Here is a 12,571-nt window from a genome sequence, read left to right on the forward strand (position 1 = left end):
TTCCTCCGGGCCAGCATCATTCTGTATGAGGTAGGTTCTGGAGCTATATGTTGGAATCTATCTTATACTAATTACCAAGAATGAGTAAGAACATAAAATGATGCCGCAACTATTTCCTCCCCTAATGGGAGGAAAACTCCTTACAAAGTCAGGCGATTTGGGAACACATTTACTCTGGCCAGACTAAACATGGCTAACTTGCAGAGAAGATTCTAGTCAGCATTTTCCTAAGAAAAGAAAACAGCCAGTGGCTGACTGGCTTCAAGAGGCAGCCCCTTGAAAAGGTATTCTGACTCCTAGGGTAAGCTGAGTCCCTAGGGCTCTTTTCATTTATGCATTTCCCCCATTTCAGAAGGAATCTGATCAACTTGCAGTACACCTCACTACTGACATTTTGGACAGTGTTGTCTGTCTGCACAGGACTGGCTCCAGCATAGCAGGATTCTGGGCCACCACCCACTCTTCCTCTGGGGCACTTGGACACACTGACTACCAACACCATCTCTGCACATCTCCCAAATCTCCCTGGCGTGCAGCATCCCTCTGGCTGGAGCCGGCCAGCATGGGGTGCTGACCTCCAGTGAGTCAGTCTCCCAGGACCAGGATCTCCTGATGCTCTAACAGCAGAAAGAGAATTAGCCTGTCTGTCAGCAGTCGGTCTGTCCATTCACTCCTTCCTTACCACAGTGTTTCTGTAGAGTCAGAGGCTTCAGTTCAGGTCCCTCCCTCCTTGCCCCCACCGCGAAACCGTGAGAAGACAGGGGACTCTAGAAATGGGAATCAGGGAGTTGAGACTGTAACCTAAAAAGCCTAAGCCCTGATATTCTAAAATAAAAGAGCTTCCCTTTCCAGTAAGAAGCTCTATTCTCATTTTCACTGAGAAAAAAAAAAAAAAGAAAGAAAGATTAAAAATAAAGGAAAGGAAAAAAAAATTTCTGAAGACTCAGTTTCTGTCAAAGCCATCCTGTCACCATTTCTCCTCCAAATATCCATGTGCAAGTAAATAGATCACATTTTAAAATGAACTTTAACCACAGTGATGTTATTTGAAGATCTTTCAAGATAAGTAGAGCAAAAGCTAGAATGTGGTTTTTCAGGTTAAAATGTTGTTTGCTGTTATAAACAGTGGGAAGTGAAGGTTGTTGCCTGATAGCTCTGTGTTTACAAGGCTTGTGTTTGGAAGCAGCAACGTTTTAAAATATATATATATATATTTGAAAAAACAGTATTCGGAATGATTTTGCTATGTTTTATTTTTGCTCCTATTGGGAGGTGGCCTGGCTTTGTGGGTGAGAGAGTGGGCCCAGGGGCCACACTGATGGGGTTCACACCAACAAACTGTGTGACCTTGGGCAAGTGACCTCATGGTGCCTTGGTTCCCTCATCTGTAAAATAGTGTTACCATACCCCCTCTAGGGCTCGTGCATGGATTAGATGACTTAGTACAAATAAGTGCTTAGCTCAGTGCTTGACAGGTAGAAAGCACCTGATAATAAATGTTAGACATTATGATTATTATTACTCTTATTTCTAGTACCGATTTGCTGGTAGTTGCAGTGTCCAGAGCTATATGAAATTATATGTGGAGAAATAAATAACCTGGCACTCCTGAATTCAGTGTCTGCTCTTCTAAAAGAAAGAGAAAGCTTTCATTGTGCAGTGCCATAATGACAAAGAGTCCAGATTGGTGTCCCAGATATCTCGACATGGCCACTACTCATGGGGAAGATTCAGATTCAGATTGTGTTGGAATTCACAGTCATTCATTTAAAGTCATTTATTTAACTTCTATTTTCATAGATCTAATACAAAGAAGTCACTTTGAGTAATGTTCCTAAATTATTATGGAAATGCTTAGGTTAAATAAATGTGACAAGATCAATGAGGGTACTGTAACTGGGTTGTTAGTAAAATCAATTAATTTCCCATGATGAGTATACTTACAAATGTAAGTGAACAAATGATTTTCTATACCAACCTAATAATGTTGACTCAATGTAAATTATTTTTAGCAAAGCTTTAAATCAGGCATCCTTTCCCATCCTTGAAATTAAGGTTTCCATTCAATCAGAAATAATAATAAATCTTTTAGTATTAAAATCCAAATACCACAGGACAATTTCTTATAAGCAAATGAGTTGGGACCCAATTAATTACATGAGGACAAAATACAAATTATTAAGGATGAGTTGAAGGATTGTTCACCCCACTGTACCTTCAGGGTATCTGACTTTAAAATAGTCTCCAACCTTCTCCTTTATCTTCATAACAAACTATGACGGCTGCTTCGGCGGTTTGTGTTTTCAAAGCACCCATTTCAAACATTTCCAGACTCTCAGGGCTTTTCTCCATTAACTGCTACTGAAAATTATGGCCTCTGACCTCAATGGCAAACTTACCCAGAGCTGACTTAAATATCTGGAGCTTATGGTTTTGTCCATGCTGCAGAGTATCAGATGATCCCAGGTCAGCTCACTCCTTCATTCCCAAGAGATCATTCCGTAGTCAGCATTAGTTGTCCTAAGTACACTCACTATTCAAAGGAGACGTGTTATTAACAACTATGGCAGGTAGGACCAGAAAGGTCAGTGGTGAGCAGCTATTCTTTTTCACTTAGTTCATTCAGGTTTGACCTCTGGCTGCAGGACACCTGTATTTTCAAAGAACAAGATCTCATAAGAAAATGATTCACTATGATTCTTGGTAGTGACTGATAATAAACAGTGTGTGTCACTCGGCAAGGGTCAGCTCAGATAGTGAACTAACTTATGTCTTCTTGCGCAAAGTGACCTCAGGCAGATTGAAACCTTTGGAACTCAGCTCTGAAGAAAAGAAACTTACATTATTAAAACATTTCCCTAAATTTGTTGCGGGTAGAAATTGCATATATATAATTCTACATTTTCCATGTGTGTTTGCACCCCTTCTACAATTTGCTGATGTTTTAAATTTATGTTTTCAGTGTCTGTGACGTAAAATGTAAAATGCTGGTATTTTAAATGGATGAAAAACAGATCTTCTATTCTTAATATTGTTTTTTAAAAAAATGGAGAAATGAGACAATCTCCCCTCCAAATAATCTGCTAGTCTAAAATTCTCAAATCTGTAGACATGACTGACTTGATTAGAATTTTTCTTTAATACAATATGAATACAGTTGTTCATTCATTATTAGAGAAGTAACACTTTGGCTTGTTCATTATGTGCCAAACTCTGTGTAACTGCTTCTTACAAATGCTATTTAATTTAATAAGACAGTTCTATTCATTATTAGATTAGAAAACAGAGGCTCCAAGATCTTTGATATCTTTCCAAGGGTATAGCCAGTAAGTTGCTGGGTGACATTTTAACTAAATAGGGCACTATTTTCTTAAAGAAAAAAAAATAAAAACAATTTACTATTTCACCACTCCCATATGTTAAGTGATCATTAATCCTAAATCACTTATTAATATTTGTTACTTCTCTTTGTTTCTCTTCCCTTAGGATATTAAAACAATTCTCCAAAGGAGTGAGCATGTACAAGGAAGTGATGGAGAGAGAACTCCTTCGAGACTTATAGAAGAAAAGAAATGAAGACAAGAGTGTGATTTTTATAATTTGACAATGAATCATCCAAACATCAATGTAAACAAGGTGTTAGTCATATATGTTGTCATTGAAAGTATAGAAATGACCCCTACCAGATTATGAGCAGCGATGAAAATGGGGCCTTCCTTAACTCAGAGAATATTCTATAATAAACCTTAATTACAGAGCAAAAACCCAAAGTAAGAAGGAATGCATTTTTAAGTGATTTTGAAAATAGACAGCATTGGACAATATGTTCAAAAATAAACACACACATAAGTCATGAAAATTCCCTATGAGACGTGGGGAAACAATAGGCAAATATAGTGAAATTCCCCCCAAACTCCACATTAGGGAACTACTGATAAGTACATTTTGTCATTCTTGCTCCATGTGCAGTAGAATGTCACACCAGCCAAACGAAAAGAAGGCTGCATCATCACCTGCTGGTACAGCCACTTCCTATCATCTATTCCTAATTCTTTCCTAGTAGAATACTATATTTCCATATAGATGGATATATTTGCACAATTATATCTTTTTTATTTATATAGATTAGTGACTCAAATTCAGTGATACTTTTTTCAAGAGAATGTTTTATTTTTAAGTGAGTGATAATGCATCCTCAGTGGTAGGTCTTCTGTGAAACTCCTGCTTGGTCTCTATCCTCTCCCTGGCTGCTCCTTCTGTGGCTTTCTTGTGGTTGGATTCTCCTCTCTTTTACTCAATCTCCAAATGTTGGAGAGCTTCAGAACTCAACCTCCTTTTGCATGTGTAGTCAGTCCCTGGATGACTCATCCATTTCCATTACTTTGTGGGTACTAATAGAGGCCAATACTGAAATTTCTATTCCCATATCCCCTGGAATCCAAACTTCACTCACACTATCCATTTGATTATCCTACTGATGGCTTATAATCATCACAAACTCAACCTGTCCAAGCCAAGAGGGGGAACCTTTTATGACACAAGTGAGGTCATGTGCCCCCTCTGCTCCAACCCTCTATCAGCATCCCATCTCATGCAGCATCCAACCCAAGTCCTCACCTTGAGCTTACTCCTTGCTACCTCTCTGATCTCATCTCCTGCTGTTTTGCCCCTTGCCCACCCTACTTATGACAAATCCACCTTGTTGAACATAGAACATACCTGCACATTTCTGTCTCAGGTCCTTCGCAGGTACTTTTTTCTCTGCCTGGAATGATTTTCCCCCAAATATCTGCATGACTTGTCCCCTCACTTCCTTTAAGGAGCCTGTTTATATACTTTGTCAGGAAGGTCTTCCCTTAATGCATAACAAAACAGAAATAACCCACAGCCCAACACAACACAATTTTTTTTACTATTGTATTTATCAACATCTGACAAACTAAATGTTTACTCTTTTGTTTACCTGTTGTTCCAATAGGTTGTAAGATCCATGTAGTCAGAGATTCTTTTGTATTTTCTTTATTACTCTGCTCCAGAACCTAAGACTAAAATCATAACCAGCTTTAGAGTCTATTGATACTTTTGTGCAAAATGTGTGGAAATATCACTTTAGATTGATCACTAAAATAACAAGCAATCCAAAGACAATTTCTATCGTTAATAACAATTATTTTTCTTTCTGGGGAGTGACACATTTCCTTAATTTGCCTCTTGTGGGCTCCATTGTCAGAACCCTTGTCTTCAAAATGATGGAGGATGGTGACCTAGAGGCATAGAGATGGAGAAGAAATTTTGCCAGAGATTTCAAAATCCAACTTAGCTGATTTGCATGCAATTCTAGTTATTACGAGATAATTCTAGTTATTCCAGAGAAGGGAGGAAGGGAATATCTGAAAATTGAGTTCAAATAATTAAAATATCATGATGAGGACACAGGCAATAAACTAATCCACATTTCACCAAAAACTGAACAAGACAAGGCCACATTACTTTGTAACAGAAAAAAATTAAAAGCAGAGCTAATGGTATCCCTTGCTCTCATAATATTCTTGCACAACATTGTTAAATAAGAACATTGCAGAATCTCTCTCCTGAGGCCCATTGACTCATCTAAGCAGTAGGAAAGCAACCACCACATGAAAGGTCTTGCTGGTGGGTATTTGCTACCATGTCACAATTTCTTCATCATCATCAGGACTAAGCAGATGTTGTGACTAGGCATTACCCAGAGCTGTAGAAGGAGCTCTCCCACACAGGTCCTCGGGCAGGCAAAGTGTGGAACTTCACACTGAAACTAAAGGCTGCATGGGATTCTCTCAGACAAAGGAATAATGTGCTAGAACTCATCTACTTGAGGGCTTTTCAAGTCTTATAACTTTAGGAAATGCCTAACCATCTTCTAATTGTTCTGATACTGCTTTTGCACTAAATATTGCTATGTCCTCCAGCTATTACCTTTATGAGATAGAATTCTCTTATCTTGGTGGCTCTCTTCTGGATATCACTGTGGTCTTTACAGGATTGTTCATAATATTTTGGGGGGAAAAGTCAACAAATATGGACTACGTGCAAGGACAAGTGAGTCCAGACCCAGTAGAGGGACACAAAAGATTCATAACACAAATTATTTATTATCTCCCTTCCTCAATGGACTGTAGCTACAAGAACTGCTACCCCTGTCTATCTTACTGATCTCTGTGATACAAAACATTCACAAAGACATTCAAAAAGGGATATAAGATCCAGGCCAACTGTAGTTACGATTGAAACAGTGTTGGAAGAGAATTGAATTAAATTCAGTTCAATAAAAGAAAGAAGACCCAATAATAAAGTTAAGGGACTAATAATAGCTGCTAGTTTTGAAGGTTTACAATGAGGCAGGCACTCCACAGAGAGCTTTATAAACATCATCTCTGTTAGTGCTCACAACATTGTGAGGTAGGTACTCTTAGGATTGCCATTTACATAGAATGAAAATTACATCCAGAGAGATGATTAACTTGCCCCAAGTCACACAGCTGGTAAATAATAGACGAGGCACTCAATATTAACACCAAAAGCCAACCTCTTACGTGGTTTGCTCAACTTATGTACAAATAACCGATCGCACAAACACAGGATGGAGGAAGTATGGCTTAGCTGTGTTTAGAAATAAAAACAAAGGGTTTTGTTCAAAGCAATTTGACTAATTAGTTGTGTGATGTGGCCCCTAAGGAATTGAATGTCCTCAGAGCATTAGTGTTTGTAAGGGAGTTGCTGATTTTCCTCTGATCTGCCGTGGTCAGGCCTCAGCTGCAATTCTGTGTGCCATTCATGGTCATGCACTTTAATATATGCAGAGCCTATATATGCAGAGGAAATGATTTTTTTTTTTTTTAATTCAGAAGTGAGGAAATTTGAACACCTTAGCCTTGGGCTTGAGTAGAGAAGCTTCCAACTCAAGGAACAGAGGAGTAGAGTACTCTCTGCGGTCCCCAGGGATAGGCAACACTAGTGAATGTTGCAACATGGCAGATGGTAGCGGCTGCTATAGCTCCTGTTGCTAGAAGAATTCTGACAGAGGCGGAGGACCAGGTGGCAGAAGAGTTGGTTGCCATGACAGGAGTACAGAACTTTGCCCCTTGTCCTGCTCCTACTGCAATTCTCTCTCTATTGAATCATCCTCTCAGCTCTGCTACCTCAACTTCCATCGCCTCAAAGGGCCTTTTCAGCTTGGTCTTCATTATGTATGGATCACGCCTTTCTTTAGAGCACTTTGACTACGTTCATCCCACTGTTTGAGCACCCCCTATTTCCTTGCACTAGAAGCCCTATCCACAGAGTCCAATGCTATACTGGAGCCACGAAGCTGTTATCCTCCCTCAGCTGGCTGCAGGCTCCTTAAGGGAGGATTACAATGGGAATAGATGGGCTATGGACATTGGATGTGGCATTTGGCAGGATGCCCCACGCATCTCTGAGGTTCTTTGAGAAAAGCTCCATCTTCTTACTTCTGATTCTCCACCCAGGCCCCAACCCTCCTCCCCTCTAAATGTCAGCACCTGCTGTTCTCCTGGTCTTTGACACTCAGAAGTTGGGCTGAGTCCTTGCCTCCCAGTTGTCTCTCCCCCCTTCACACTGGAGTCTTATTGCTCCATATAAATAACTCTCACACCTGTCCTCCCCTTTCAGTTCCCACAGTCCCCAGCCTATTTCAACAGCCCTCAAACTCTTTCTTCGAGGCTCTTGAATAGCTCTCAGTTGACCCCCTACTTTCTTTATCTTCTTCATCTTCCCTTTTCTACCCCAATACAACCTCTGCATTATTCCCAAAATAATCTTCCTGAAAATCTGCTTAAGCATGTCACACTTTTGCTTTAAAAAGTTCCCTCTGACCCCTTGCTGTCAAAGAAATTCCACATCTCTTAGAATATTATTTATAATCTGATTTTTTCTATACTCACCTTTTTCTCACACTCACCTTCATACAGCTTCACTCAATATAACATCTAATTACTAGATAAGAAATACAGAATGAAGTAATGAATGAAGAGAGATGTCTCCTTTTACCAGAAATTCTGAAAGGTGAGAACATCTTTTAGAGTAAAAAAATGTTCCTGTAAACTTTTTCGCCCCTTACATTAGATCTCTTGAGAGAACTGATTTCATCTTCTCAGGATTATTTGTGTGTGAGAGAGAGAATGTGTTTGGAGGTGATAGAGGGCCCTTTCTTCCTCCTTAGATGGTTCCCTGCAGCTCTGGAAAAGGCAGACTGAGAGACATCAGGGTACATCTCCTGGAGGCTGTCTGACTCATGGAAGCTAAGGAGAAGCAAGAATTTTATTATAATCAGCTTCTTTGAGGACCCGGAGCAGGTTGGCCCAACAGAGCCCATTGTCTGGGTTCATCTAAGCCCCTCCCCCACACCTTACCCATCTTATCTAAACAAAGGGCCCTAAGTTTGCCCCAACACCCTTTGCAACTTATTCTGTCTCCTCTCTTATTTTACGGGCATATTTGACTTAATAATGAATTTATGTTGCCTGTTGGAGTAGCTCCTTTGGCAATGATTCTCATGTTCTCCAACACGGACTTAGGAGGGCATCCTCTGCTACTAGAGGCATCACCAAAGATTCTGCTGATCTAGGGATTAACAAATCAATGAGCACATCCACTCTCAGATTCTTAGCATAAGAACAGAGTGAAATTTTGTTTTTAAACCTATGTCAAAACAAATCTGGAAAGAGATGCCACTTTAGTCTCGTGACTGCAGTTTAAAGCCCCAAAAGGGCCACCCTGGCCTCAAAGCAGCGCCTTGAGAGCCTGGGCTCCAAGCAAATGCTGTTGTGTCTTTGCTCACTTCATGCTAACCACAAGGAGACAGCAACACTGAGCACTGTCTGAAACAGCCTCACCTTGCTGTGCCCCCACAAACCAGGCTGAAACCACAACATCCTTCTCGCACGCGGCAGACCTCACTATGTGCTCGAAAGCTGAGGGCTTACTGCTCTCCCAGTAGTTTCACTGTTTGAGCCCATCTCAGGGTGTAGTCCCTGTAAATCAAGGAGAGCTTTGTCACCAGGCTCCTTGCAAGGGTGTCTATAGGCGCACTGGAAGTCATCACTTAGCTTTCTCATGCTACAGGAGATGGTAAACCATTATAATTTTTTCCTGAATTTAGCTTCCCTTCTCAAAGTTTACCCCTCCTGTCAATAGGATTGTTTGGAAAGTTCTTGTATAACATTAAGGTGCCACTTGTAAAACTAGGCTGCTGTTATTTCTTGCAGAGAGCAATTTCCTCCATGCTGATAACCCTGTTTCTAAACACTATATTTTCCTAAGGTAGTAAGCGGGTAGTAATAAATACTTCTTGGGTACTTGACATATGCCAGCCACTATTCTAAGCACTTTCTAAGAATTAACTCATTTAATTCTCATTCTAGAGACAGTTCATAAGGTAGGTATATTGCTATTCTCATTACTGAGGTGTGAAAGGTTAAGGAGCTCACCTAACCAGCATGGCTGCTAAGGGGCCAGGATTCCTACCAGGGATGGAAGAGATCTGCCTCCAGATTCTTTACCCTTAATTCTCCATGGTAGGTCCAGTAGAGCCATCATAAAGCAAAGCCATGTGTTTAAGTCCCCCAGAGCTTCCCTCGGGTAAGGATTGGTGCCTTGAACCCTCTGCCCCTTGAGCATTGCCTCCCTACTGACAATTTTTCCATCAGGGATCTTGGTAAATGGAAGATGACTCCACTGACCTATATACCTGATTTTTTGTGGCCTCCTGGCTTGCCTTGCCTGTGTTGCTAATTTCACAGTTCTTCCTCCCCCACATTCAAATCTTCACAAGTCTGATCACAACATCTCTTTATCTGACCCTTGACCTATTGCATGTGGTCTACTCATTCTCTAGCCCCCTTGCTCGCTGGGAAGGGTCTACACCCTTTCTCTTGACAAATACTTTAGACAGAGGAACAGTGAGACAGATGAGCCTCCAAAATACTCTTCCCCTGCTAAGCCCTCTCCTACAGAGGCATCATGATAAATTAAGGTTCTTCTGTCAGTCATAGCTTAATTTAATGGACAAATGAAGGAGCATGTGCTCGAACTGAACTTCTACAGTTTCCTTGACTACATGATGCTGGGACAGTTTGACCTAAGAACACAGGCTGTAAAGATAATGCTAGATAGATGGACTTGACAGACATTTGAAAAATGTGGTAGCACGTCAGATTTCTTAAAAACTTGGCTTCTCATTCTGTCTTTAATTTTCACACTTTTAAAAGGGAATAAGGTAGATTTCACTTTTAATTCTTCTATAAGAGAACAGAGCACAAGTACCACAACAAACACAATTAACCATCATTGGTGGCAGAGAGGCCACAGGGCATGCATGTGAAAAGGCTGAAATTCTGATCCGTATGCAAAAATCTCTTCAGTTGGAAATATTGACAACTCTTTCAGGTATTATTTTAAAGAGTTTATTTATTTATTTGACAGACAGAGGTCACAAGTAGGCAGAGAGGCAGGCAGAGAGAGAGAGAGAGACGAGGAAGCAGCCTCCCTGCTGAGTAGAGAGCCCGATGCGGGGCTCTATCCCAGGACCTTGGGATCACGACCTGAGCTGAAGGCAGAGGCTTTAACCCACTGACCCACACAGGTGCCCCTCTTTCAGGTATTTTAAAACATTTTGTGAGCCAGCTCTGCGTAAACCAAATGATTATATTTGTGGGCCTTTTATGTGGCCCGTTGCCTATCCACTTTCCTTTGTCAGGTTTCCCAAAGTGGGCCATTCCAAGCAAGTCAGAGAGTAGTTGTGGTAGCAAGAGTAGAGGCCACCAAACACAACACTTCAGCTTAAACCATGTGTACAGAGCCATAACTAGCTCATAGAGCACCCTTGTGTAACTCTCCATGAGGCACCTTCTGGGAGACATCCCTTCCTCCAGACTCAAACAGTACATGGCAGGACACAGCAGATCAGGGAATAGAATTCAGTCCCCCATTCTTGTCTCCACTGGTTGCATTTTTGCAGTGCACAGACTGCCCAATCATCTACAGGAATTTGGTGTGGCTTCATTCAGCATATCTGGAAAGTCAAACCGTGTGAATGAAAAAAATATATATATGAAGAAGGAAGACTGTGACTGAGTTTCTCCCACTGTCATGCAATTCCTGGGATTCTAAGTATTTGAGCCACCAACCAGGAGACCAGGGGTGCACAGCTCAACCAAGACCAGGGTACAACTCCCTCTACAACCTGTTGTCTTATTGCCTGCATCTCCCACCCATGTTGACATGGATGAGTAGAAGAGAAAGGAGTAAGTGGAAATGGTAGCCTAGAACAGGTCTAAGAATAAGCACACAAACACATCGCACAACCTGCTAATGCATTTGCCCACACTTCTCTTGCATTAGGTGGTTGTCTAGCAATGCAAATTCAACCCAACTCTCAATTTTACCTGCAAGGCTAAGTTGAATGGAAATCAGCACAACTTCCTGTACTCATCCCACCCCCAATGACTAAGAACAAGGCAAGGCCACAGAAGTGGTGATGACTGGCAGCACACGTATCAGTTGTGATCAAGCTATTGTTCTGGAAACCACAGCTGGTGGATCTATTTCCAAACTGGCTGTGGACTCACTTTATAAGGTTCTCCCTTCTCACAGAAATTCCCAGATACAGAAGAACATGGTAAGAAGATGCATTCCCTATGTCCACCCTGTCCCCTTTTATTGTTACCATCACATCCCCCTTACTCTTTGGGGAAATAATAATTACAAAAATAAATATATTGTTGCAAAACCTCATTTCTGATTCCAAAGGGGCTCTGGGTGAAGGCATCTCTCTTGTTCTCCTCTCATCCTCTGGCTCCCATCTCGCTCTCCACACCCATCCACCAGCCCTGAACAACCTCGCAGCTGAGGTGCACATGGGCAGCAATTCTGAGCATCATGGGACCTGTGAATAGAGAACAAACTCCTCTACTTCAACTTTCCTGTGAGGCAATGTGTGCTGCTCTTTCCGGCACACAATACAACTTCCCGCACTAGAGGCAGCAAATGCTAAAAGAGCTGTTTACTAAAACCCTGGGACACAGAGCTTCTTAAAGAGAATGACACTAAAAGAAGTTCTTTCCTCTTGCCTAGAATGCTATGTGGCATCAGTTCCCTCCTCAATCTCCACACACACCCTAGGACTTCAGTGTCCCAGATGCAGCTGGAGACAGATGCCTCTTAGAAGAAAGATAATCTGCAGAGGAAAAAAGTTCCTGGCAGAAGTGGTGATGGCCAGAGGAAAGAGACAAAGCTGGTGAAAAGTAAGAAATGGTAGATTTTTTGCAGGGAAGCCTCATTTGTTTATGGGCACATATAAGAACCATCTCAGTCTTCCTAAAGATTCTTCCAAATACTTGGGCAACATTTTTCAGGAGGCTGGTCCTGAGAGAGTGGGTAGGTTCAGGGGCCAGAGAAGTTTAAATTATTGTTATTAATGTAAAGTCATTTCAACCCACAAGGTAGTGACATCTAGAGAAAACAGTTTAAAAGGTTTGTGTATTTTAACCTTCAGAGCCTGTGTAGAATTTCC

At 41.2% G+C, this 12,571-nt stretch overlaps 1 protein-coding gene and 1 long non-coding RNA gene across 2 annotated transcripts in view; one reads left to right on the top strand and one right to left on the bottom strand.

Moving 5' to 3' along the window:
• SPEF2 (sperm flagellar 2) overlaps nt 1-5,148 on the top strand; it is a 171,590-nt gene extending 166,442 nt beyond the window's left edge. The window contains exon 37 of the mRNA XM_013051945.2: nt 3,487-5,148. Coding sequence (XP_012907399.1) covers nt 3,487-3,576 — 90 coding nt within the window. The 3' untranslated portion in view covers nt 3,577-5,148. The remainder of the gene's footprint in view (nt 1-3,486) is intronic.
• LOC123391916 lies at nt 1,892-12,253 on the bottom strand. Its single transcript, XR_006606591.1, has 3 exons — nt 11,790-12,253; nt 4,964-5,045; nt 1,892-2,650 (listed from the first exon to the last, which is right to left on the bottom strand). It is a non-coding gene; the product is annotated as an uncharacterized LOC123391916 (long non-coding RNA).
• Nucleotides 12,254-12,571: the final 318 nt, after the last annotated feature.

The sequence above is a fragment of the Mustela putorius genome, unplaced genomic scaffold (genome assembly GCF_011764305.1).
Source record: "Mustela putorius furo isolate JIRA1106 unplaced genomic scaffold, ASM1176430v1.1 tig00000407_pilon_pilon_pilon, whole genome shotgun sequence".
Taxonomy (NCBI): Eukaryota; Metazoa; Chordata; class Mammalia; order Carnivora; family Mustelidae; genus Mustela; species Mustela putorius.